The following is a 26,746-nucleotide window of genomic DNA, read 5'->3' as shown; positions in this document are numbered from 1 at the left end:
CCTCTGCTTGTGCTCTCTCTCTCTCAAAATAAATAAACTTAAAAAAATAATAGAATTATTAGGGCACCTGCGTGACGCAACCTGATGAGCGTCTGACTCTTGGTTTCTGCTCAGGTCCTGATCCCAGGGTCGTGGGATCGAGCCCCGCATTGGGTTCCACTGCTTAAGATCCTCTCTTCCTCCGCCCCTCCCCTGTTCGTGCACTCTTTCTCTCAAAACAAATAAATAAACATTAATAAAAAGGAAATAATAAAATTATCTTCTTTTCACCTCCAGAGAGAAACTCACTCCTGTTAAGTAGCTTTTAAAAACACGCGTTTTGTGTGTGCACACGTCAGTGCTGTCTCCTTTACCTTGGGGAGTTTCGCCATTTTCTTTCTTTGCTTTCGAAATCTCAAAAGCTTATCTCGCTCCTGCAAAAACCAGTGGAAGAGATTTTCTGAGTGGTTGAGCAGCTCAGTTAATGTTCCTGCGCGGTCACCTGAACGGACTTGCAGAGTGCTTTCTGGATGGGCACGCTGTATGCTCATGAACACGCGGCCCAGCTCAGGGAGGACCATCACGCTGCAGGCGCTGATGCCCTGTGGCTTCCGCTTGGGCTGAAGTGAGTGACGGCCCACGTTGGGGGGGGGGCCCTCCCCTGCCCCCTCCCCCTCCCCACACCCTGCTCAGCGTGCAAAGCCTCCTTCAAAGTGTGCGGGGGAGGAGGCGAGCTCTGAGCAGCACGCACACCGGAACCGGAACCGGAACCGGAAGGGACGGCGGCCCAGCCCTGCTCCGCACTGTCTGAGCAGGTGTCTGGAAAAACGGCATCCCTGCACAGGTGGAGACGGATGCTGCAGAGACAAAAATCCTGTTTCTCCCCAGGGAGCTACACGGTGTTTCCGTGGCCCTGGCCACGCGCCAGCCACGCTTAGACTGCTGGACCACGCCGGCGGGGGAGAAACCCGTGGGGGTGCGGTGCCCCAGGGACGGCAAAGCTGGGTGCTGGCTCCTGCAGGCATCACCAAAGGCCATGTGGGGCACCTATCTGACCCTAATGGATGGGCTTCTCGGCCACTGCTGCAAAGCCTTTGGGCAGGTAGCGAGTGCTGTGTGGGCACAGCCACCTTTGTCTGGACTGGAAGGAGCCACCAGCACCAGGGGTCCCAGGGACAAGTGCCCTGGAAAATGGGCATGGATGTAGGAGAGAGAATTACTCACCAGCACACTCTTCACGTAGCCGGCGGTTTCGAGGGTCTAGGGGGAGAACAGCATGTTAGAGAACTGGGGGCCCAGACCTGCTCCTGCGGGACACCCCGAGCCTGCTGGCTGCCCCAAACCTCTACCGATTCCCACTGCCTGGAGAGGGAGCATGTGACTTGGCCCTCGCGGTCCTTTTTCCCTCCCAAGCTGACCTCCCAAGGGCACCGTGAACCTGCAGAAGTGCCCAGGGGCCCTCAGCTCAGGGCTGAGGTCCTGTCACCTTCCTTTCAGAAACTGAAATAATGTACAATTGTAATTGACCAAGATTTCTTCCTTTTCCTATATTCCCCCATAGATTCTCATTATCGTGGGCATCGACGGTCACTGTGTGCTTGAATAAAGAGGTCAGCTCTCAGGCACGGCCAGAGAAGGCTGTGTTGGGGAGACGCCATCCTGCAGCCCGCAGTGGGCAGCTTCCTGCTACTGTGGAAGCAACTTAAGTTGCTTGGGGCAACTGGCCTTGGGGCGCCTGGATGGCTCAGTCCATGGAGCATGGGACTCTTGATCTCAAGGTCTTGAGTTCAAACCCCACGATTGGCATAGAGCTTACTAAAAAAACCAGGAACAAAAGTAAAAAAAAAATAAAAAAAACGACAAGCCAGGCCAGGCCAGCATTTCTGGGCCACAAGCCACACCGGCAAGAGACGATGCTGTCCCTTCGGATGCCCCTGGAGGTCACAGAATGACCAAGGCCACCTGCTCTGAACAGATCTGAATGGACCCCAACAAGAAGCAGAAGGCCCCCAAGCAGGGTAATTGGAGGGGGTCTGATGCAGGACTATTTGCAAACCTGTACTGGGGCTGTAGGGGCCACAGGGATAGAGCAGTGTAGCGGGCTGGATGGGCCCCCCTCCCCGGGAATGCCCAGAACCTGGCTCTGGACCTTATCTGGAATAGCGCCTTTGCAGGTGCGTTTGAGTCAGGGCTCTGGAGCTGAGACCATCCCGGGTTAGGGTGGGCAGGTGTCCTCAGGAGAGAAGAGAACAGGAGGGACACAGAGAGCAGGCCCCGCGGAGACAGACGGAGCGCAGAGAGAGGACACGTGGCGATGAACGGACCCCGCCCTGGCGCTCCCTGAAGCAGCGGGGCCCTGCCCGCACCTTGACTGGATTCTGGCCTTCAGACGGAGAAGCGAGCTAGCCCCCAGGTGTGCTGCTCTGTCCCGGGGTCCCAGGAGCTGACACTGCGGCATTGCTGCCTTTGAAACCCCGGGTCTAAAGCGAGCAGGGGACCACGCAGTTTTAGCGCCGGGGCCTGACAGCGGGGCCCTCTAGGGAGGGCCGGGAGGACTCCCCTGCTGGGTTCCCCAATGCAAGGACCCGGTGGGCGGGGAGGGGCCGAGGGAGGGAGGAGGGGGAGGGGCCCAGGGAAAGAGGCGGGGCCTATGCGGACAGGGGCTGAGGGAGGAAGGAGGGGAGGGACCGAAGGGAGGAGGGGAAGGGTCGAGGAAAAGAGAAGGAGAGGGGCTGAGGGAGGAAGGAAGGAAGGAAAGGACGGAGGGAGAGAGGAGGGGACTACGGAGGAAAGAGGAGAGGGACCGAAGGGAGGAGGAGGGGAGGGGCCGACGGAAGGAGGAGGAGAAGAACAGGGAAGGAGGAGGAGAAGAACAGGGAAGGAGGAGGGGAGGGGCCCAGGGAAAGAGGAGGGGCCGAGGGAAGGAGGGGAGGGGCCTACGGAGAGACGCAGGGCCTAGGGAGCCGTGAAGGGAGGGGGGAGGGGAGGGGCCGAGGGAGGAGGAGGGGAGGGGCCCAGGGAAAGAGGAGGGGGCTAGGAGGACGGGAGGGGAGGGACCAAAGGGAGGAGGGGAGGAGCCGAGGGAAGAAGGAAGGGAGGAGCCCAGGGAGAAAGGACGGGCCTAGGGAGACGGGAGGGGAGGGGCCGAGGAAGGGAGGAGAAGGACCGAGGGAAGGAGGAGGGGAGGGACCGAGGGGAGGGGGGGAGGGGCCAAGGGAGGAGTGGAGGAGCCCTGGGGGAGAGGACGGGCCTAGGGAACGGAGGGATGTGATCGAGGGAGTAGAGGGGTGGGGCAGAGAGAAAAAGAAAGCGTGAAAGGGAGGGGCCAAGGGACACGGGAGGGGTGGAGGGGAGGGGCTGATAAGCTGTAGGGGCGGGGCAGAGGGAGGGGAGGGGAGGGCAGGGCCGAGGGGAGGGGCTGGAGGCGGGAGAGGTGGGGCCCAAGAAGATGAGAAGGGTGGGGCCCAGGGACGAGGGAGTGGAAAGGGCTTAGAGGTTGTGGGGGGAAAGGGGCGGAGAGGGAAAGGACAAGAAGGGAGCGGATGAAGAGAGGGGCGGAGGGATAAGGGAGGGACGGGACCCGAGGGGGATGGGGGCGGGGCGGAAAGCGATGAGGGGCGGGGCCAAGGGCAATGGGGAGGGCGGTGGCTGGAGGGCGCAGGGGTGGCGCGGCGGGACGCGAGTGCCCCGCGGAGGGGACGCCGGGCACCTTAGAAAGCTCGTCTATGAGGTTCTGCTGCTCCACAATTTGAAGTTTCAAGAAGTCAACTTCTCTTTCGTCTTGACTTTGATCCAGGTCGTTTAAGGAGCTGGGTCTCCTTATGATCCCGGCTCTTTGTCTCTGCAAAGCCAAGCAGACCGCGGGGGTGGATGAGGGGTCGACCGGGAGATGGGGGTACGGGGTCTTCTTTGCCAGCGGGCACGCGCAGCCCGTCTGCTGGGGGGCAGGGGCCCCTCTGCTCGGGCCTCGGGGCAGCGGGCTGCAGGGCCCTGGGGACACGTGCGGGGCGAGTCTGCACCCCAGGACGCGGCGGCTTGAGCGGCCTGCCATCCCTCACCCGTCGCCTCTTCCCAGCTCAGCGCGGGAAGAAGGCATTTCTGCAGCCGGGTGCTGAGGACACCCCACTCCCGAACATCGTACTGAGTAATTACTCTTTGGCTAAACTCTCGCCCGCGGCCTCTGGGGCCTTTGGCACGGAAGGGACGCAGGAGACACCCCCTAACCATCCCACACTCCGTGGATGTGCAGGAGTGAGCCTCCCCCAACGCGGGGTCTGCGGGGTGCTGCTCGGCCGACTCCTTCCCCTCCACGCAGGCGTTCTGGGACTCTCCCCATCTGTGCCCGAGAGTTTTCAGAGTGAGAACAGGCGCAGTCCAAGGTCCTCGTGTTACACCCGGCAGCAGGCCTGGGGCTGGGGCGGGACTTGCTCAGTGACCTCCCTGCCGGGTTCCCCCAGGCGGCGCCCAGGACCGCTCCCCAGCAGTGCTCGGACCCTCCTCTCGCAGCCAGCAGGCCTGGGCCGGGTCCTGGCCCCACAGCGTATGTGAGGCCCAAGGCCCGAGGCCCGCGGGGATCTTGGTATCCAGCCTTGCTCGCTGTGAGCAGTGGGGGGAGCTAGCTGCTGGTGAGCTCTCGAGCAATCCCGCTGGCCTGACGGACCAGTCAGGGCCCCTTACCATTTCTATGTTCTCCTGCGTGACAAATTTTAGCTTGTTTTCCATCCGACGCAAAGTGTGGGACAGATCTTCATTCTTCCGAGTGAGACGCTTGTTTTTATCCAACAACGGTTTGTATTGACTCTCAGCTTCTCTTAAGCGCTTTAACTGAAAGACACGACACGATTTTAAGTGTGACATGGGACCAACAGTCCCTGAACAGAGTCGGCAGACCGACCAGAATACGCTTTGGCCACAGTGGAGGGAAACGGTCCGGGGCCAAGGCTCTATTTTGCCAATTAGAGCTGCAGTAAACTCCCCCGCCCGTGACCCCTCGGGGCTCTTGGAGAAGCTCACCCTCAGACACAATCACCTGGAAATTTCAGGGCCTGTTAGGACTAATCGTGATGGCTCCACCTAGGGGTGAGGACCTCACTCATCCCAGATGACACACAGGACTGAGGGTACTTTTGCTCAGTAATGAGAAACCGGGATCAACCAACCAGTGCCTGAGGCCCGCATCTGCCCCGCCCCCCGCCCCCCGCCCCCCCCCCCCCCCCCCCCGGTTTTGTTCATAAAGCTCTACTGGAATAGCCAAGAGGCCTTACGCTAGCGCTGCCCTTGGAACTATCGCTCCTCCTCTCCAAAAGGAATTTTGGAAGTGGGCGCCCCCTGCCCCTCCCCCACACCGCAGCCATAGACCCGCAGGGCCCAGACCCCCACTCACCAGCTCATTCCTTTCTTCCGACAGCAAGGCATTTCGGTCCTCCAGCTTCCGAATGATCGCGCTCAGCTCTGCAATTTTAAGTTGGAAGCGCCGAGCGTCCTTTTCATCCAACTGCTGTTCCTAAAACAAAAATCAACTGCAAATAACTGTTCACAGACACAGACGTGAAAACCTCTACAATCCCAACACACCACGGAAAACAAAGCGGTTCCGCGTCATGAGCGCCCGTGACTCCAAATGGCGGGTGGGCGGGTGCGGACCGACCCCCGGGGCAGGTGACTGCTGGCTCCACCGCCGGGGGCACCGCAAGCCGCGCAATGGGGACAGAAGGAAAGAGCAGAAATGTCCAGGGGCGTGCAGAGGTGTAAGGCAGGCAAGGGCGTGCAAATGCAGGCACCACAGGCGTGGCTGCTCCGGGCCGCGCTGGGGGCTGCTGGCCACGGCTCAGGGGGGGGGAGGTCCGCCCTGCGCCTGTTTCCCTCGCAATGGGACCTGAGCACAGGAAAAGAAGTTCAACTGAAGGCTTGCAAAGGGCGGTTTCCCAAGAAGTGTGCTCCCTCACACTGAGGTTCTAAAAGGTCACTTTTGAAACGTCTGGAACCTCATTCAAAAATCAGTGAAAACGTTTTGATCCAGTTTCAAAATCTCTCTGGAGTTGACTGCAATCTATCAAGTGCCAGAGCAGGATTTAATTCAGTTAAGCCATTTATAATAAGATTATAAAAAATCATTTTCTATTCTTGAAATGTCGCTGTCCTCGGGCTGGCTCAGCTCAAACCTTTTGTCCTCGGAGCAAACAAATGCATGTCCAGGAAGGACTGAGGAAGGGTTCCTCATTCAGCAGGTGCAGGAGAGGCTAGGGAGCAGGCCCAGCAGGACCCGCATTGAGGCTCCATGGAATTTAGATTCCCCACCCTCCCATCCCAGATTTCCCAGAACCACTCCAGAGGGCTCTGAATGAGGAGCAGTGATGACGAATGAATGATGTCACGGCCCTGCGGCTGCTGGCTGCCCCCACGCTGTCACAGCAGGCCGAAGAGCAGCAGAAAGGTGGCATGGTCACACAAAAAGCGGGTGAGGGGTGACTGGTGGGGATGTGGGCGAGTAAGGAGCCAGGAGCCCGTGCGCTCGGAGATGGCCTCATCCCGCTAGCCCGGGGCCGGAACCAGCACCAGCAAGCAAGGGCCCTGAGCCACCGGGGGATCCCGGCAGCTGCAGGTGGGCTCCAGCTGGAAGCCTGAAGCCTTGGGGGCCCACGGGAGGGTGATCAAGTGACGGCCAGTGCTGTGTCACGTTAGCAAGGAAGGAAGTCTGTTTGCCCTCCCAGCCGAGCCAGATAAGCCGAAGGGTCTGGGGTCTGGCTGGTGGGCTGCACATATGGTCAGTCCCCGGGGCAGGAGGTTCTGGTTCTGGACTCTGGACCTAGGCTCTCAACTCCCTGGGGAGCTGCCAGAGCAGGGCCACATAGCTACGTGCAGCGGTGTCTGTCTGTGACTCTGGATCACCAGGCAAAGCGTGGGGAGGTGCTTACAGGGCTTCCCGAGTGGTCTGAGGCGTCTCCTGCACCGCCTGCGTAAGGAAGTTCCCGCCTGGGGCTGCCCAGGTGCCGATCAGCCTCTTTGACCTGGGACAGCTGCTCATCTAAAGCCTCTTTTTGGAGCTGCAGTCTCTGAGCATGCCCGGCTTGAACCCCTAACTCTCTCTCCAGCACGAAGACTGCTCTGTCTTTAAATTTTATCTCCTCCATCTACAAGGAGAACAGAACACAATCACACAGGCAGGCAGAGTACAGATCTGCGGTTACCATAGAAACAGATGGAGCAGAGCTAGGAACAAGCATCGGGAGGGTCCCCACGGCAGCAGCCCCGCCAGCGTCTCCCGGCTCTGAGACCGGAAGGAAGCAAAGCAGGTAGCCCTGGACCGAGAGCCCCACCGCTCAGGCCGCAGCGGGACTCCCCCGTCCCGGACGGGGGCTCTGCTCTGCTGGGTCAGTCCGAGCTCATGCAACTGACACACACTCCTTCCTAGACTCCGTGCAGCCCTCCCAGCCTCCCTGTGCAGCCCTCCCAGCCTCCCTGTGCAGCCCTCCCAGCCTCCCTGTGCTCTGGCAGGACCACCTTCCTGGGTGCTGGCCTGCGGGGGGCTCCTAGGCGGCCGCCGGGGGCTGGCATTGTCTGGCAGGTCCACGAGGCCCCCTCCAGCTCCGTGTTGGGCATGGCAGGGGGATTCCCCGGGTTCCCTGAACCCCATCAGTAGGGGTTGTGAGCAGCAAGGTCCGTCTGCACACAGGCAGGCTGTGGACACGAGAAGCAGAGCTCCTCACTGCCTCTTTCCTCCCCTCTCTGAGGGGCACCAGGCCCAGAAGGGGCTGGAGCCCACACGCTTATCCTGCCTCCAGCCTCTCCTTGCTCCGAGGCGTGGACGGAAGCCCAGCTGCTGCCCCACTGTCTGCGGGCAAAGCTGCTTTTGTAATTAATCTTGCTCTGAACCAAAGCTTGGAGGAGAGGGATCTCTGGACAAGTAGGTTCCAGCCTGCAGAGCAGAAGCCTCTGATCTGGCCAGGCCTCCACATGCCCTCGGGCTCCTGGCTGTGAGGGGCCCGCAGCCCTCCCCACTGCCCCTAGAGCGCTCAGCCCCCCACAGCAGCCACCTGCCCCCGAGGCCCTCGTCCGGGCTGCCAAAGGGCGGGAGGCAGGACAGACCCCACTGCTACCCATTCTTCAGACCCAGTTTAAAACATATTTTCAAAACAGAATAGGATAGGACCCCTCGATGCTTCACGTGCTGTTTTAGGCTAAATAAGCTAATAAATCAGCCATCTGCTGAAGTCAGCTTAGGAACAAAGCGATGAGATGTCTAATTAGCCCAGATCACAGCATTCACAGGCAAGCGATGAACCGAACAGAATAAAAGAAATCCTTAACTGCCAACTTCCCATTTACTCAGGCACACAGAAATGCGGAAAGAGGCAACGCACTCAATTAGTGAAGACAAAGGGGCCAGGAAAATAAAATCATATTAATAAGCAGCTGTATTCTGGGTCTGACGTTTACACTCACACACGGATACTTTAGAAACCGTTTTTCCTTCATAGAAAACAAGAAGATAAGAGTCTCTACACAAAGATCCCACTTAAATGAGGTGTTGAAGCCGACGGTTTGGACCAAAACGCAGACCTCCCTGAGAAGTCACCCGTGCAGGTCACGTGCTGCAGCCAAGGGAGGGGGTCCCCCCACAAAGGGAATTCGAGGAAACGTGCGCTCGCAGAGGGGCACGATTTCACTTTTGAAAGGGGGGAAGTCACTTTACGGTCAGTGACTGTCTCCGTGGAACATGGGGTTCTGCACGTTCTGCGCTCAGTCTCCGTTGGCAGGAGATGCTGAGGCCACCCCCTTCCACCCAGAAAGCCCACGGGTGGAGGGGAGCCTGGGCGCTCGGTGCAGATGCCAGATGAGACACAGGAAGAGCTTTGCCAGGTCGTGTGGGGCCCGCCCCTCACGTCTAGGAGCAGTTTCCGACTTGGGGCACATATTCAAATACAACACCCAGCCAGGCCAGGGAAGTGGGGGTGGGCGGTGCAGGAGGTGGGGGGCTGCACCCCTCCTCCCCCTGAGGCACCCCCTCACCCTCACCCCCCCCCACAGCCCCAGGAGCTCCCACACCTCCAACCCTCCACACCCCCACGCTGCCATCTCCCCACACCCCTCCCCCTCCCCTTACCCCCAGGAGCTCCCCATGCCCAACCCTGCACTCCCTCTCTCCAAGTTACAGAAGGTGGACGGAAACCAGGGGCAGCCCTTGGGAGGGTGGGTCCCTGGGGAAGGGGTGTGCGGGAGGATGCTGAGGCCAGAAGGGCCTTGTGGAGGGTGGGGGGAGACCTGCACCGCTTGACGCCCCCCTCCCCCACCCCCCCTTGCAGGACAGAGCAGGCTCGGCTGGGATGCACAGAACCAGAACCGCCAGGTGGAGCCTGGGAGCCCGCATTTAAAAGCACGCCAGCTGACTGCGGGGCAGGCACGGTAGAGCCTCCGTCCCGCGGTGCCAAGCGCCAGCCCCAGCACCCTCGTGGCCGCTCCCACCTGGGAACCGCAGCGAGGGACCCTGAGGGGTGGCCTTCCGTCAGGACCCTCCCTGGCCTTGCACCTGCTCCAGGGAGGAACCCTCCTCACAGAGCAAAGAAGCCAGCGAACGAACGTTCTTTGGCAGCGTCTGGCCCCGGCGGCTGGAATTCTCCGTCACCCACCTTGCCTAGGACCCAGCCGGGGGGCTGTGACGCAGTGTCGCCTCTGTGTTTGCAAACGTCCCCTCTGAAAGCTCACCCCTGCCCAGACCCTGCCAGGCTCCGCCAGAGTCGGCCTCTCTCACACTGCCGCCAGTCTGTGTCTCCGTGGGAACCAAGGCGAGCGGGCCCCTTCCCCCAGCGAGCAGCGCTCCAGGAGGACGTGGTCTCCTTTCACAGCGATCTTTTCTGGGGCTTGATCACTGCTCCAGACCCTGGGTGGGGAGGGGACGACGCCTCGCAGACTTCTGTGAGAAAGCCAGAATCGGTTTTTGCCTCTCCTTGTCTGGCTTTATGGAACTTCTAGTAACTGAGCTTGTGAATGACTGACGTGTGCCGTAGCTGCCTGTGCCAGACAGACATCCCTCCCGGGTTCAGTAGTCACGGCTGCCCCGGGGGCCCAGCGCCTCACCCCCTCCCTGCCCCGCACAGCCCTGAACAAACTGACTCTGCCTTGGGGGGAAATTCGACCAGGATCCCGCCCCCCCCCCCCCCACCTGGCTGCTGCAGGGGCACTGTGGAACAGGAGTTGGCTCTAGCACCTTCTGAAGCTCCAGGCTCCTCTTCTGTGAGATCAAGGGGCCCCTGCAGGCCTGGGCCTCACCAGGGAGGTTCTCAACCCACAGTTACCTCCTGAAATCCACCTCCAGCCCCCCCTCTCCCCCCTCCCCGGGCAATCTGATATGTGTCCCTGGAGCCACACCTCTGGTCCCTCGGGTGACAGGAGCAAGGTGAGGGCGTGGCTGAGTCCCGACCTCATGGTGTCTCCTACCCCAGGAGCTCCGTGTCCCAGCCCTGCCCTGGCTCTGTCTGCGGTGTGCTTGTGGTCACGCTGCTCGTGTCCTGGCTTCCCTCCAGGTGGCTTCTCTTTGACACCTCTGTGACCCCCACGGGGTGCCACGCCCCCAGCCGGGACTTAGGGTCTTCGGGTCAAGACAGGGACTTAACTATCACAGACTCTGCTCTGCTCCAAGCCAAGCTGGGGCCCCATCACACCAGGGTGGCCCCAGGCCAGATGGCCACGGACAGCCACGGCCTCCCTTCAGCACCCAGAGCCACGTTCCAGAGGACACGAGGGCTGGAGGTGGGGCAAGGGGGCAGTGGCCAGGCCCGGGTGCCAGCGAGTGTGAGTAGGTAGCTGCAGGGGACCCCCTGGCTTTGGGGGTCGTCCTGGCCTTTACAAAGTGCCCACCACCACTTGCTGAAATCCACTCCCTCCCAGCTCCCTCCCTCCCCCAGCGGGCCTGCCAGTGAGACCTGCCCCAGGGCGTGGGGGGGGGGGGGATACTTAGACCCCAGGTTTGCCACCAGCAGAGCCCTCAGCAGAGCCCCCCTTGTTCAGGGCGTCTGCCACGCGTGGAACATCGTCACCATAGAACTCCGCGCGCGCTCCCGAGCGTCCTGGGCAGGGTGCCCGCGGCCGCAGCGCCCCGTCCCAGGACCGGCCTCACTCAGCCGCCAGCCTGTCTGTCCGCGGACCTGTGCACGGCTCCCGGCCGCTCTCACACACCCTGGTCCCAGCACCAGCCCTGGGGCCGCACACCAGCCAGCGGTTTCTCCCGCGGGCCGGCGCTGCCTTGGGCACCGGTTGCCCCCTGGCCTTCTGGGGCCTCCACACCTGCATCCCAGGCCCTGAGGAGCGGTGCCACACCCCGGAACGGGCCGGGGCCGTAGCCAGAGCCACAGCAAACTCCACCTGACTGTTAAGGAAGTAGGATTGTCAAGGATCCTCACATGTGACAGCATCGGGGCCTTTCCACGGGGGCAGCCCTGAAAGATCCGGCCACCGTCGCCCTGGGCCGACACCACGAGCCTCTACACACCCAGAGCTGCGCTGTCCTGGGACTGGGGTCATGTCCTCCCTCCTTGCCAGGGCCCGGGAGGCTGCTGTCCTCCCCCTGGACCAAGGGGCCTGGCCGTGCACTGTGCGTCTGGGCTGGGCCCCACCTCTAGACAGCCCCCAGCTGGCCCGTCCCTCGAGCCAGGACCTTTCCCAGACCCACCCTGGTCTGCTGGGCACAGGCGCCTTGGGCCTCCACCCTCCACCTCTGTTCCACCCTCCTCCCAGCCCCACTGTGGGCGCCTTGTCCAAAAACGTCCCCAGGTCACCCGTTCCCAACCAAGGCTGCCCCCAACCCCCCAGGCTGGACACCACACTCGGCCGCACCCTTGCACCAGCCACACCAGCTCACGTTCATGTTGTACTTTGGACGTATCTGCACATCTGGGCCTGGGGTGGGGGGGGGGGTCTCTGGGCCGTTTGATGACTGTGAGCGCGACATTCACCCGAGAGACGGTGGGCGCTCCAAATGCTGCTGTCCACAGACACATGCACAGTTCCTGTCCCCAGGGCCGCAAGGGAGCTTTGCCAGGCAGGGACACAGATCTCTTCAGATCAAATCCTCATGTGAATTGGTGGCAACATTTTATTTGTTTCCTCATGAATAAATAGGTGGGATTTTTGCCATGTGTTCACTGTACCCTTTAACGGTTTGGGCATAAGCCCAACAAAAATCCCCGCGGGTTTTTTGTTTATTTGTTTTTAATCTAGGGAAACTGATTTTGAGGTTTTTGTGGGAGTCTGAAAAACTCCCAAGAAGAGTCAAGTCTGTCTGGAAGAAGAACGAGGAGAGGAGACTCGCCCTCCAGACGTCACCACGGTTACCAAGCTGGGTCAGCTCACGCACGACGGGCTGGAGGGGTCAGAGGGGAGCCATCAGATGGCCCCTGCCCCGGGGGACACGCGCTGCCTGACAGAGGTGACCCTTACAACACGCATGCACACACACACGCACACAGACGCACACGTGCACACACGTACACACACACGCATGTGCACCCACGCGCACATGTGAGCTTGGGGCAAGGACTTTCGCACAAAAGGCAAACCATAAGGTTTCAAAAAGATAAAGCTTCGTGGCTTCAGAATAAAAGCATTTCTCAAACAAGACCCAACAAGCACGGGCCCCACAGGAAAGGACGGACACATTAGAAAACCTGAAACCTTTAGATCAGGAGACGCTACCCCTCAGCGCATGGCCCGTGGGGAGAGGCGCTTGCTGTCTTAGAGTTTTCAGACCGGCTTGTCCACGCCTGCAGGGGAGCGGCCGGATTCCGACAGGCGCGGCTGTGACCTTTAAGTTAATTCGGGGAGAACTGGATCTTAGCAATACTGAGTTTCCTGAGCCTGGGCAGGAAGGTCTGTGTATCTACATCTCCCTCCGTGTTGTTCAGCTGTGTTTTGTGGTTTCGGGTGCAGGTCCCACACATCTTTTGTTAAACTTATTCCCACGTATTTTATTCTCTTTATGCCCTTGTGGGGGGACGTTTTTCAAACTTCATTCTGGACAGGTTGTCTGTCGAGCCTGAAAATACAACTGATCTTGGCAGATAGATCTTGATCCTGAAAACCTGCTGAACTCTTTCAATGGTTCTAGTGGTTTTATGGTGAATCCCCTAGGGTTCCCTACGGTCACGGCACCTGCAAGAAAGATGTTTTAATTCTTCCTTTCCGGCCCCATGTCTTCAGTTTCATTCCTTGGCCTTATCACCCTGACTCAACTTCCTCAGCGGGGGGGGGGGGGGGGGGGAAACAAAAGGTCAAGAAAAGTCCCCCTGGCGACACAGACTCTCTTCCAGTCCACCTTTCAGCCAGCCCCACGAGGCCCCCTGGCACTCAAGGACGCCCTCCGGCGGGAAGGAGCACAAGAAGATGCTTTCAGAGCCGATTTTCATCACCACCTCAGAGAAATGAGGGGCCTTCCGTCTCCGAGGATGCGGGAAGGCTACGGAGAAGGAACGTGCTGGAGAATTCAGTGTATGGAGGCAGAAATAAAAGCCTGAGCAGGAAAATTAGGACACGGAGTTGAGGACATCTCCCAGAAATCAGAGCCAACGCCAGGCCAGAGGGGAGAACGGGAAACCTGGGGCGCCAGCTCAAAGGCCCAGTGCCGTGCTGACGGGACGTCCGGAAGGAAGACGGTAGGGGAGACAATCACGTGAGATTTCCCAAGCCAGTGACTGAGTTTCCAGTTAGAAAAGCTCCCGACCACGTGGTGTGGTGGGCGAACAAATACACCAGGTGCATCACCACCAGGGTACAGGGCACAGGGCTCAGGGCACAGGACACAGGGCTCAGGGTGCAGGGTGAAGGCTCAGGGTGCAGGGTGAACCCCGCAGGGCTCAGGGCACAGGGTGCAGGGTTCAGGGTGCAAGGCTCAGGGCTTAGGGCGCAGGACACAGGGCACAGGGCTTAGAGCTCAGGGCACAGGGCTCAGGGTGCAGGGCTCAGGGTGCAGGGCGAACCCTGCAGGGCTGAGGGAGCAGGGTGGAGGGTTCAGGGCATGGGGCCCAGGGCTCAGGGCTCAGGGCACAGGGCATAGGGCAAAGGGCGCAGGGCATAGGGCTCAGGGTGCAGGGCTCAGGGCTCAGGGCACAGGGTGAACCTTGCAGCTTCAGGGGGCAGCAGGGAGTGAAACGGGGCCACGGGAAGATCAGGAAACAGAATGTTTTCCAACTTCCTCAGGCAACGCTGGAAGTTAAAAGACAATGCAGAAATACCTTCAAATTCCCAATGGAAGGTTTTTCCAACCTGTAATTCCCTTCCCAGTTAGAGCATCGAGTGTGAGGGTAGAATAAAACTTTCATACACACAGGGTCTTACAACATTGATCTCCACCCTCTCTGTTTCCAGGAAGCTATTGGAGAATGTGTTCCTCCGAAATAAGAAAGTACGTTGATCAAGAAAGAGGAAGGGGGCGCCTGGGTGGCTCAGTCGGTTAAGTGTCTGACTTCAGCTCAGGTCATGATCTCGCAGTTTGTGAGTTCGGGCCCTGCGTCGGGCTGTGTGCTGACAGCTCAGAGCCTGGAGCCTGCTTCGGATTCTGTGTCTTCCTCTCTCTCTGCCCCTCCCTCTCTCTCTGCCCCTCCCCTCCACTCATGCTCTGTCTCTCTCTCTCTCTCTCTCTCTCTCTCTCTCTCAAAAATAAATAAACATAAATAAAATTTTGGCTTCTTTTTTTTCCAAAAAAAGAAAAGAGGAAGATGTGGGAGGAATCTAGCCCAGGAGAGAGGAGGGGCTCCCAGGATGACGGCAGAGGAGGGTGGGGCTGGCAGCAGGGGCAGCCGGCAGGCAGAGGTCTCCAGAAGGGGTGTCTCAGAAACCAGGTCAATGGGTGGACTGATCGTTCATTGTTCACCGTGCTCACAGCAGAGGCGCATTTTACTGGAAATCCCGGGGTGAATTAGGAATAGGCACTTAGAAAGTTAATTCCGGGAAAACAAAAGTACGTATAACAAAGGTAATAGAACCAGGGGTCACCGTGGGTCTTTTGTGAGTAACGCTAACACAGAAACAGTCATGCAAACGGTGATTCACTTAAGCCAAGGTAAAGCTCCAAGTGTCCCACGGGACCCTCTCTTATCCCCAAATTACCCCCAGGAGGATGGCCCCATGCTCCCCCCTCCCGACTGTGCTGAGTTGGCTGTGGCAGGGCCCTCCAGGGGTCCGGAGGTCCCGTGGTCGCCGCCCACCCCTTCTCCAGGGCCCCAGCAAGCCCCTGCTGTGGTCACCACCCCCGGCTCTCCCCTGACACTGCCCACGCCATTGTGAATTGGCCCACAACAGGAGCTGGCCAGGACAATCGAGGCAGAGGCGGGAGCACAGTGGAAACTGAGGTTTCAAGGAGTACACGTTTAAGCATGTTTTTGAGAAGCTGGCACAGACTCCAGAAGAATCGGCTAGAAGCACTGCCCGTAGCTGCCTCCGGGGCATCCACGCTAGGGGTGAGGGACCCACAGGGACCCGCAAGGGACCTGCTAGTTTTATTACAGGTCCTGAGCTAAGGAGATGGGGCCACTGGCCTGTGCACAGTGAATCCCATGGAGGTGTACAGGGTCTACCTGGAACTGGGCATCGGGTACTGACTGCCCTGCCCCTCCTTCCTTGAGCAGCCTGGGCACTGGCTTCGTTCCTCTCTGGGGCAGAAGAGGAGCCGAGGGGCCATCCTGTCACGTGAGGAACCCCCCCACTGCTCAGAGGTCCTCGGTGGCTCAAGGAGGTGCCGACACATGGCTTAGAGTCGTCTGGGGGGGTACCCGGAACAGGGGACACTCTGGGAAAGGAGGGGGCCCTCCAGGTTGGGAGAGTTCAGGGCCCCCACGTGCACAACATGGCAGCACTGTGTGTGGTTCACAAGTCTGTGCTCACCTCAGGGCCACGGGTCCAGACAAGAGCCACACCCCATCTGGGAAGCGGTACAGCCTGGGGGCAGTGTCTGGACATTAGAGCCCCCCGAAGTAGGGAGAGGTGCCCCGGGTGCACAGCTGTGCCGGCTGGAAAGATTGCTGATCCCATGAAGGGGACCCCCAGGGTCCTCCGTGGGATGGGCGGCAAAGCCAGCTGGGTCCTGGCAAAGCCCCTGACAGGTGACCCAGGGCTCGATGCTCGAGCGGTGTTCCCCCAAAAGCACGGAGGAGGTCCAGGTTCCCGGGGGAGGGAGGGGGGGTCAGGCACAACCCCTCACAAACCCTGACCATTCTCTTCAACTTCTTAGCTCTGGGTCTCTGACAACATGGAGTCTACAGGGGCCGGCCACGACCAGCCGGTCCCTGGAGCCATTCGGACGCCCCAGAGGCAGCTGCCAGCATTTGGCCCTTCCGACCGGACGAGATGCGCTTGCTACGGCCCAGACAGAGAGGATGCTTTCCCAGGTAGTGCACAGGCATCGATGCCAGGACGGCCTCGGAGGCCCAGGACCTCGCCCCGGGGGCTTCTGGTCTCACCCCTCTGGATCCAGTGAGCTCCCACGCCCCACATCCCCCCACGCCCAGCAGGCCCCGCCAGCAGCCCCCAGCCCCCTGCCCCGCGCCCCACACCCCGCCAGCAGCCCCCGCCCCGCGACCCCGCAGCACGTACCAGCCTGCGGATCTCCCGCTCACACTCCTTCTTGATGCGGGAGATCTCCTCCTGGTGGAGGTGATACACGCTCCTGATTTCCGCGGCCTTGATCTTGTCGGCCTGGATCACGATGGTCAGCGCCTCCTCCACCTGCCTCTTGGCCCCCTTGAGCTCAGAGATCTCCTGCTGCATTTTGATCTTCTCCACCTCGAACCCCTTCTTGGCCTCCTCCTTGGCCTCAGACAGCAGCACGGTCTTGACCTTGTCGGGGGCGCCGTCGCGGAGCGCGTGCAGCAGCGCCTGCAGCCGCTGGTTCTCGTTGTCCTTGATCTTGATGACCCTGAGCAGCTCGGCCTCGTGCTGCCGCAGCAGCACCTCCCGCACGGCCTGGAGCTCCTTCGTCTTTTCCTCGTGCAGCTTCGTCTTCAGCTCGGTGAGCAGGACGGCGCTCTTGTGCTGCTCGTGCTCCCGCACCTGCCTCAGCTCCTGGTTCTTCTCCCTCTCCACCCTGCTCACCTGAAACACAAGACCGCGGAGGCGTGTTGCTGCGGAGCCCGCCTCTGCCGCCGCGGGCCCCGGGGGCCGGGCGGGCGTGGGGACCGCCGGGGTTCTTTCCTGCCAGGCCGGGAGCCATCTTCCCTTCCAGAATGTCTCCTTGACGTGCGGACTGGAGGCCGAGTCAGGCCTTGCCCGCGGGCGGTGGGACCACGCACCCGTGGGCGTCCGCAGGGGCGGGAGGCTGGAAACACTGTGAGCCTGGAGGGTGAGGTCACAGACACGTGGGCGCACACAGATGTGCTCTGTCGTCTCCCCCGTGGCCAGGCCCAGCCGTGCAGGGGGCCCAGCGGCCGCCTCTCTGGTGAACCACCGGGAAGAGGGCGCGGGAGGCCCCTCGGGCACGACCCTCCAGCCCCATGACAAGGGTGTCACGCTCACCTTCTGTGACGGTCTTGGCCAACGGGGAGGCCCACCCAGGCCGCCGCACTCTGTCTAGATGACGCGTAACGTCTAGATTTTTGGAATCACTTGGATTTTTTTTTACCGAATCTTTTGTTTTTATCTAGAACTTCACCCTTGGCTCGATGACCACACCACCCACATGTGGTACAAAGTTGGTGCTCAGAACCTAACACGGGATGAAACAGAGGCTAAGCTGCCCTGGGTCCAGCCTGCCCCTCCCACCCCACCTCCACTCTGCATCCCCATCCACAGCACCTCATGTGGGGCCACGGTCCTTGGCTGCTGTCCCCCCAAGCCATCCAACCCCATCTGACCCTCGACCCTGCCCGAGTGCCTGCAAATCTTGCCTGCAGTCTCCAGCCCTGCCTCTGCACGCTGACCCCACCGTTCACGCCCCTGCACAAAAAGGGCCTTATTCATCCCTGTCTCTGGGACAGAGTGTCCCTCCTGCAGGGCAAGTGTCCCCGGACGGCTTGGACCTCCCAGTGCTGGAGGAAATTCCAGCCCCGGAGCCCTGTCTGAGCCGTCCAGGCCCCTGACACTGGCACAGGGGGCGGAGCGAGCCCCTGGCCAGCTCTCTGGGTTTCCTCCAAAGAATGGGGTGGCTGTTGGAGCTTAGCGCACACGGGTATTTACTTCTTTTCCACCCGATGTGAACCGCCCTTTTTTCCAGTTTAAATTGAACTGAGGACACACGGAAAAGCAGATTTTTGGTAGCGGTTCTCAGTCATGGGGGCAGGGCGGTGCGATTAGTAATCTGTACTCTCGAGGGCGCCCACTCCGGGGCGGTGTCAGCACACGCGGGAGGCTGCCACGGCCCCCACTGTGAGGTGTGGACGCCGAGGGTCGGGTGCCGGACATCCCGCGCCTGGACGTGGTGGAGCCAGAACGGCCTCCTGGACGGAACCAGCAGAGAAAAGAACAAGAATCTGCACTCAGAGCAGGTGCTGGTCGGAGCTGGGAGGGCGGGCAGAGGAGAGAGTACCAGAAATGTTCAGGGTTTAGTGCTGACCACCGTCGAAGCCGTCTGGGGGAAAACGGGGCCCTCCCGTCCGGTGCCCGTGACCGCCCCGGGACGGTCTGCCAGCGCCCGAAGGGCCTGCTGAACACCCAGACCCGCACGGAGCGCCCTGCCCCACGTGCCTCAGAATGCGAGCGGTTGGCTCACAGGGAGCAAACGGGGCCGGGGTCCCTTCAGCGCCTGCGTCCCCGCCACGGCCGCTGCGGAACCGGCTGCTGAAGACAGAGGAACAAGCAGAACGGGGCGCTCCCAGGAGACGCTTCTGCACCCCGGGACTGTCTGCGTCCTCGCTCGCCTGCGGTTCTGGGCTCCCATCTCTGCCGTCCGCCCCCCGTCTGTCTCCCGCAGCGGGCTTCCTCTGAAGCTCCCTCCACGCGCAGCCTGCGAATTCCTCCCCATTTGGGATCTGAGTCTCCCCTACTGGAGATGCGGGATGGCGGGGAGGCGCGTGGCCCCAAGCACACAGGTGGGGGAGAGGTGGCTGACAGAAAGCTGGCGACAGCCTCACGGCAGCCTCGCAGCAGCCACGAGCGGGTCACAGCACTGGACACAGTGAGCAAAGTGGCCGGCACCCTGAGCCCCGGGGGCCCTTCCTGACTCAGGCCTGTTTCAGGAACGCACGACAGCTTTATAGTGCGTTGTTGAGAAGGTTATTCCACCAATGAAGCACGTAGAGATGTTTCCCCGAGATCCACAGCTGTCCCCCGACGGGCCGCAGCCTCCCAGGACCTCATTAAAGTCTGCCTCACGTGGCCACGCACTGTGGGCGGCTCAGAGGCAGGGCTGCGGCTTTGCCTTTTCAGAGTCCCGGGGCTGAGCGGTTTCTGCATCTGGAGTGGCTGGTCCCCTCGACGCTGCGGGACGCCCACTGGACCCATTGCTTCAAGGGGCCCAGTTTTCAAGGGACCACGTCAGCCTCAGAAGGGATTTAAATACAGTTGACGATTTCAACCACTGCTGGCCTCACCCTTACTGGCGCCCCAAGCACCCCTTGTGCGGCCAGTGAGAGGCAGCCCCGAGCCCTTCGGACGCCCCGTGACCCCGGTTGTCTCCTGTCCACCAGGCCGAGTGTCCCGGGCCTGCGTGCTCACCTCTTGCCCACTACTGTCCTCCAGTCGCCCTGATTTCTTGCGATGGGAAATGGTATTCCAGTCACGGCCCGGGCCCCGGGCGGCTCCCTGCTCCGGGCTGGTCTCCGTGGCAGGCCTTCCCGGTGGACCCCGTTCACGTGGTAAAACGCCCTGAAGTTCCCACGCGGTTTCCAACTCAAACGTGGGGCTTCTGTCCCAGTTCTTGGCGGCTTCGGCGCCTCCGCTCCCTCGCGCTGAATCTGGTTGCCAAGGAAACCAGGGATGGCGGGAGAACATCCCATAATCACTCCTTCACTTGGTCCGCGGGAGGCGTGCGGTCGGGCGAACACAGTGGCTGTGAGGTTCACGCTCTGCCCGCCCGCCGTGATGACGAGAGCGCCTGTTCCCCCACGCTTCCCGCTCCCTCCCAGTCTGTCACGGCCGTGCCGTGGCTGCGTGGTGGGTTCGTGGCCGTGACGGTCCCGCCCTGTTCTCTGGGCTCTGCATCTTTTCCTTGAGGAATCCCAGGATGTCTCCTCATTTTCCCACTGCTCTGCCCCGACAAGACCCGCCGGCCACGGAGCACACGTGGCCTCGCCATCCTCAAGTTTAATTCAGAGAGAAACTGTGTTCAGTGCTGCCCGAAGTCCTCGAAGAAACCTTGGAGCTGGGGGTGGGGGTGGACACTGACGAGACCTCCGCGTCCCACACGGGGCCGAGCCAGCCTTTCCCAGAGGTGGGGGTGCTGGCACAGGAGGACCCCGCCCGGCCTGCCATCCCGGTGGCTCGGTCCCGCCCTGGAAACAGAGGGCGCACACTGCCTACAGGCGCGCCGTTGCCCCGCTGGTGGGCGCGACCGTCTCCCCTCCCGGGTCAAGACCGGCTTCACGCTCAGGCCAGACCTCAGCCCCACGAGGATGGCCCACTCGTGGCCCGTGACCAGCACAGGCCCGGCAGAGAGCAGGTGCTCACAGGACGGGCGCTCCCCTGAAGGGTCGGTATGGAGCCGGCCGGGCGTCGGGACACAGTCTCCCGCCAACAACCTCCTGAGCAGAATGGAGGTGCACCTAGAGTCTCAGCTGGAGAAGCGTAGGCAGGCGACCAAGGTGTGTGTTAGGAGCGGAGTTCGTGTGATTGGCTTAAACCGCAGAGAAAAGGCACGGCTCCAATACGCAGCAGCACGGCCTCGGGCCGGCAGGTGGGGTCCTGCGCTCAGGCCACCGTGCTGGGCAGGCCCCACGGGCACCGGCCACGCCACCAACAGTCCTCCGTCTCCTGACAGGGGCTTTGGGATCCTGCTCCACACCCATTTACGGGTGGAAGCTGCTGTAATCCTTTCTGATGCCATGAACGTTCGTGGCTCTCAAGGACTGCTTAACGAATTTGCTCAGAGGTCGACGGAATTTTAAGTTAAATGGATCAACAGTCCCACTGGGACGCTGCCTCATTGCTTGTGGGCCACGCGGAAAGGACTTTTTTGTCTACGGTCTTATTTCCAGGAAATAGTCTGCGGTTCCCTCAGATATGGGGTGCTGAGGACTCGGCCGTCTGCACGAGGACCCACAGGGGAGCAGGGCCCGCCTCACATGTGCCACGGCTACACGGCCCACTTCCTGGCTGGTTGGTGCACAGTCAGGCCTTGCTTTGAACGACTGAATGCACCCCCCTTATGTTCCACGCGGGTTGCCTGTGGCCTTTCCCCATGTTAGGCCAGTTTCCGGAACATTCTTAGTCTTTGTTCTTTCAAGCTATTAGCTATATGAAGAAGGCACTTTTTCTCTGGCTCGTTATTTTGTTCCTACCATGTTTTTGTCTCCAAAGTCCCATGTGGCTCTATTTCCAGTGAGATTTATGTCCAAGTCTCGCCTGTCGAGGAGAAGTCTGAAGCTTCCCTGCGGCCCCTCAGGCACCGTGGCGGGGACTGGGTTCCAGGCCTGTAGCAGCGAATGACTGTCTCCCACAGGAGGTGTGGACACAATCAGGATTTGGGCATTTGGCGGTTAAGTCCTGCCGTCGACTCCCACACCTTCCGTGGACAGAGCTGATGCCACCACTCCCCATGGACCCAGCCCCGCGCCGTGGGCTGCCTCTGCTCCAGCCTCCTGCCCTCATTCCGTGCCCTTCCCTGCCTGGCCCCCTGCTATGTCCCCTCCTCATCACAAACGGGCAGGACACTTGGTATTTCTAGACCCCCCCACCTCACTGGGTTTGGAAAGACTGCAACCTTCACTGCTTTAGTGTAACAAACACCCTGACCTTGTGACCGGGACACTGCACACGCCGAGTCTGAGGCTAAGTTCATGGTCTCCTAGTAGGTCCTGATCTGCTTCAGGACCCCTCCGCCCTCCCAGGTGTCCCGGTCCAGACAATATGGCCACCTGCGCGGCCCCCGTGGCCTGAACTCTGGACTGCCTTTCCTGCCGCTGCATCAGGTGAGCCCTGCCCAGAGTGAGCCACCCTCAGACCCACCTTTACTGGTCATTCTGGTCTCTGTCTAAAACCACCTCTTCTGAGAGGCCCTCCCCGATTTCCAGGTGGGGTGACTACACCCCAGGTGCCTGCCAGCCTGGCTTCCTCTGGCCCGGCCGCCTTCCTGTTCCTTGGTGTCTCCCTCACTGGGACATGGCGGCTCCCGTGAGGCCTTCCCTTTGAGCTCCTCTCCCTGCAGAGCTGGCTCCCTCCTTCCAGAAGGTTCTTCTCCAGAGATGGTCCCGCTTCAGTCTCCCGACAGAGGGCGGGCAGGAGGACAGTCCTGCTTCCATTTGAGTCATTTTATTCTTTACTGTCAAGTCTCCGTTCACACAAGCAGCCTTCGGTGACAAATTAACCGCTGGCCCGAGACCCAGAGTGCTCTGCTCTGGCGGCGACATTTACTGGCATCTTTCCAGGCTTCCAGCGACTTTCTCCACCGTGACAGCTGCAATCTGCAAAACGAGAGGTTTCTCCTCCAGAATTTTGCTGCGCTGGGAACTCCTGGCGAGGGGTGGGCGCTGTGCGCAGGTGGGGTCAGTGCCTCCACGGCCTCTGTGAGACTCCTGCTGTCCAGGCAGGCTTGTGGAAGAGGACAGGGTCCTGTGGCCGTCCCCGGACTTCCACCGTGAGGCCAGAATCAAGCCCTCCTCCCTGGGTGCTTCCAGAACATCTGGAACATGCCGAAGACCAGACAGAAGGTGCCAGTCCCGCCTTCTGGGTCTGGTTATGCAAACCTGTCCCGTGGGTGCACCAGGGACACTAACTGTGGCACGTGTAAAGATTTCAGGATTGATGAGGATGAGGCTATTGACGGTTGTGATCACCGGACTGTGTTTTCCACCCCCCGCTTCACGACGACCGAGGTGCGTGGTTCGCGGCCCACATGTAGCGTTTTTGCAGCGAGGCTCCTCTCGATGGGCTGAGCGGACAGACCGGCCGGAGGCACCTTCTCAGGATCCGAAGGGATCCTGAGTTACTGAACTGGCTGCTGGGGGGACGGGGGAGCGCAGGCGGGAACTGGAAAGAGGCGTGAGGAATGTGTCACCCACCGGACCTGCGTGGGGCGGGGCAGGTGTGGGCGCCCGTGCGATCCCTGGAAACGTGCACGTGGCCGGACCCAGCAAACCCACCTGCGAGAGCTTATTCTGCAAGCACCCTCACACGTGCACACAGGGTGCTCCCTGCACGGCGCCCCGTCAGCCGAAAATCAGAAGCAGCCAGGATGTGTGGGCCAAACATCGGGCACCGGATCGCGAAGGGGTGCTGGAGCCGCTCCGGAGCCGCACGCGGGACCCCCAGGAGCCTGTGTGCGGTGAAGAGAGAGGACCCGGGGGCGGCACTCTGCCATCATCTCTGCGTTAGGAAGGGGCCCCGGACGTGCGGCGAGGAGCCCGTAACACGAGGCCTCCGGAGCGGGCACCGGGGCCGTTTCGTCTGTTCCTTCCGAATCTTGTACCAACATAAATGGTGGCAGGGCCCCAGCCCCAGGGCCCTTGCCCGGCAGCGAGAGGGCGTGATCTCTGACCCTGCCGGCCTGGGGTGCTGACAAGCGAGGAGGCGGCCCCCTCCCGCTCCCCTGGGCTGTGGGGATGGGTGGGTTTTGGTAAAACCACACAGGAAGACAATGCCGTGGCAACGGGCACAGAGTCGGCACACGAGGCAAGTACCGCTCGGCGATTTCCGCGTGGTGCTTCTGCGCATTGGACGAGGAGCACTTTCACCCAGTGAGACGAGGGCCTTGCTGTCCGCGTCCCATCGGACAACCCGTGAGCGGTGTCTGAGGCAGGGTCCTGGGCCTCCAGACGTCTACACCTTGGCCCTGACTCCACCCACGCCGTGCGCCCGCGCCTCTCGGTGCCGCCCTGCTGACCTGGCGACTGCCTGACCCCGAGCCGTGCTGACGTCGATGCCGCCGGGCTCCCCCGCGGGCTCCGGCTCTCCTGTGGGCCCACAGAGGACGTCTCGCCACGGGAGCGGCCACGTGGTCGCTGTGACCGCAGCCAATGGCATCGGAGCGGCAAGCTCATCCTGGGCCCCTCGAGCTGTCCCTCCCTGGCACCGAAGGTGCTGCTACTGTCCCCTTGGTGCGGAGCAGGGACCTGAGGCAGAGGGTAAGCGCCCGGCGTGGGCCACACACTCTTCCTGTAAAGAGTCTGGCGGGAAGTCACGCAGGCTTCGTGGCTGAACCGGCAGACGGCATGTAGATGGGCAGCGTGGCCAAGTCCTAATACCAGTCTGTTGGACACTGAATCTAATTTCGTGTCATTACCACATGGCACGGAATAGTACAGCATTCATGATTTAACCCGCGCGGGTAACCCAGGAGTTAGGCAACTGGGCCCAACCACCTGATCCCCTCCCCCACCCGCCTCCCGCAAGAACCGTCCCCCTCCAGACCCGCCTCTCTCCAAATCCTTTCTTCTCAACCTCCCCAGATGGGGAGAGGGCAGAGGGCAGACTTATGGCAGAGAGGGGGGCGGTGGGCCGGTGGGATGCCCACCACCCAGGCGTGGCCCGGCACTGAGCTGCCCCCCTGTGACCAGCCCCCCACACTCCTCCCAGAGGCCCCGGCCCCAGCCTTCCCTATGGGCCTCAAGGACCCCAAGTGCTGATGTCCGGTGGGGCCATCTCGCGCCTCCCACTGTGGTCTCTGGGCCCCACCACCCCTGCGGGCCCGCCTCCGCGTTTCCGACCGCACGTGGAAACAGCAAGCCCGGCCTGTCTCCTTCATCCACATGCCAGGCCTGCTATATGTGGGCTCAGTTCCACGGTGACCACTTCAGGGGGAAGGGACACTTCCCAGGATGGTGGCACAGGCTGAGGTCCCTCTGGAGGCCCCGGCACCGACCCGGCATGGTCCCCTCACTCACCCCAGCCCGCCCCCTGCCCCGCTCTTCTCCAGAGCTGTCTGTGCACCCCAGCTGCCTGGAGAGAGCTGGCGGGCACTTGGGCAGAGACCCCACCGTGCCCGGCTCCGGGCAGACCCCAGGGCCCAGGAGGGTGTGGAGAAGTGAGAGGGGCAGGGCGTGGAGGGCCCACCTTGCTCTTCTCCTGCTGCAGCTCAATCTGGATGTCGGTGAGCTTGGCCCGAAGCTCCTCATTGGCAGCCTGCAGTGCAGCGAAGGCCTCCGCCTTGTCCCCCTTGCCTCGGCCGCCCGTGCCCTTCTTGGACATGGTGAGGGTGGCCCACGGGGGGCCCGGGGAGGGCCGCTCGTCTAGGCTGGTCTGTCCGCACCACGCTTGGGCAGGTAGCGCCTCACCGTGGATCTGCTACATTTTCTCCATCACCTGCAGGGAGAGCACACCTGGTGAGCAGGCTGGCCTCCTGCGACCCTGGTGGGAGCCTCGAGACCCTGGTGGGAGCCGCGAGACCCTGGTGGGAGTCTCGAGACACTGGTGGGAGCCAGGCAACTCTGGTGGGAGCTGGGCCGCGGGGGGTGGGACAAGGCTGGCATCTTGTGCCCTGAGGAAGCCGTCCCGACCGCACCCGGGGTCCCCAGCCCCAGACCACAGAGGCCCTCGGCCCTGTGCTCATCAGCTCTGATGGGGACCCCACAAGTAAAGCACTTCTCAGCGCCTGGCACGAACGGGGAGCTGGAGAGGAGTTCTTTCTCTGCCCCTTTGGAAGGAGAAGCTGGGGACCCAACTTTAAGGCCCGAATGTCATACCTGGGTGGGTGGCATCCTGGTGGCGATGGTGGGTGTGAACCAGGAGCTTCTCAGACAGAGGCGTAGAGGCAGGGACCCCCAGACCCCCCAGGGGGCCCAAGAACTCCGCCCCGGAGGACGTGCACTCTCACCCTGAGCCAACTTAGGGGGTGAACGCACACCCTCATCCAGCCCACGGAGCAGGGGCGCTGCCCTGGGCCGCCCACCCGCCACCACCCTGTGGGCCTGCGGCTGCGTTTCCTCGGTGCCCCAGCACCAAGTACGGGAAGCAGGCCCATCAACCAACCGCACAGACGGTATGGGCCCGGGCTCAACAGCAGGAGGCACGGCTGGAGTCCTGCTCCACACTTACTACCCAGGAAGTCCCCTCCACAAAGTGGGGACAAGAATGTCCCTGGCCCCCGAGGCCTCCTTCCTGCACTACAGACACCAGAACAGTTGTCCAAACAAGTGACCTGGGTCAGAGACGCCCTGTGCCCACCACCCGCTCCAGCTGACAGGCTGGGACAGTCCCTCCCAAACCTGGGATATGACGTCAAAGTTCAGCTTTCACAGTGGGGGCCTGGGCGCGGGCTGGGTTATCGGCACTTCCCGGGAAAGGCTCTCCAGACGTGTCCCCACGGCCTCTGTCCTCCCTCCCGGCTTGGTCCCTGAGGCCCCGAGACACAGAATGAGTACAAAGCCCCAGAGGTACAGGGGGCCCGGGCGGCACAACGGTGAGAGGCGGCCGCTAGGAGGCGGGGGCCGGTGAGGGAAGGGGCTCACAGTGGGCCTGGGTGCAGAGCCGGAAGAGGGACTCGGGAGGGCAGCAGCCTCCCAAGGAAGGAGAGAAAAGGGCCGGCCGAGAGTTTAAAGGTGTTTTGCCGTGTCTCAGAAGAGATGCCAGCAGGCACGTGGTCCCGCCGCCCGAGCCCAGAGGCTGGCCCACGTCTCCCTGCCCACAGCCGCCTGTCACGTGAAGCGCTTGTTTGGGGGAGGGGAGGGGAGGGGCTGAGGCCAGGCTCTCAATTTGGGGT

General features: G+C 61.4%; 1 protein-coding gene and 1 long non-coding RNA gene across 34 annotated transcripts in view; both read right to left on the bottom strand.

Annotated features, from left to right (window-relative positions):
* Positions 1–26,746, bottom strand: part of JAKMIP3 (Janus kinase and microtubule interacting protein 3) — a 115,625-nt gene that overhangs the window by 43,043 nt on the left and 45,836 nt on the right. For 14 of the 33 annotated variants that reach the window (XM_086681207.1, XM_086681216.1, XM_086681218.1 and 11 more), the window contains exons 2-9: positions 25,102–25,350; positions 16,558–17,055; positions 6,894–7,109; positions 5,363–5,482; positions 4,657–4,803; positions 3,689–3,820; positions 1,204–1,239; positions 354–413 (exon numbers count right to left, since the gene is read on the bottom strand). In XM_086681207.1, coding sequence (XP_086537333.1) covers positions 354–413; positions 1,204–1,239; positions 3,689–3,820; positions 4,657–4,803; positions 5,363–5,482; positions 6,894–7,109; positions 16,558–17,055; positions 25,102–25,236 — 1,344 coding nt within the window. In that variant the 5' untranslated portion in view covers positions 25,237–25,350. The remainder of the gene's footprint in view (positions 1–353; positions 414–1,203; positions 1,240–3,688; positions 3,821–4,656; positions 4,804–5,362; positions 5,483–6,893; positions 7,110–16,557; positions 17,056–25,101; positions 25,351–26,746) is intronic. The other 19 variants (XM_086681227.1, XM_086681228.1, XM_086681231.1 and 16 more) reach the window with 4 other exon arrangements.
* Positions 14,641–16,436, bottom strand: LOC147576247 (uncharacterized). The gene is made up of 2 exons (XR_015241934.1): positions 15,850–16,436; positions 14,641–14,865 (listed from the first exon to the last, which is right to left on the bottom strand). It is a non-coding gene; the product is annotated as an uncharacterized LOC147576247 (long non-coding RNA).

Source organism: Puma concolor, chromosome D2 (assembly GCF_028749965.1).
Source record: "Puma concolor isolate L17-30 chromosome D2, mPumCon1.1.hap2, whole genome shotgun sequence".
Taxonomy (NCBI): Eukaryota; Metazoa; Chordata; class Mammalia; order Carnivora; family Felidae; genus Puma; species Puma concolor.
Note: the sequence above shows the minus strand (reverse complement) of the source record. Positions and strands in the feature narration are given on the sequence as shown.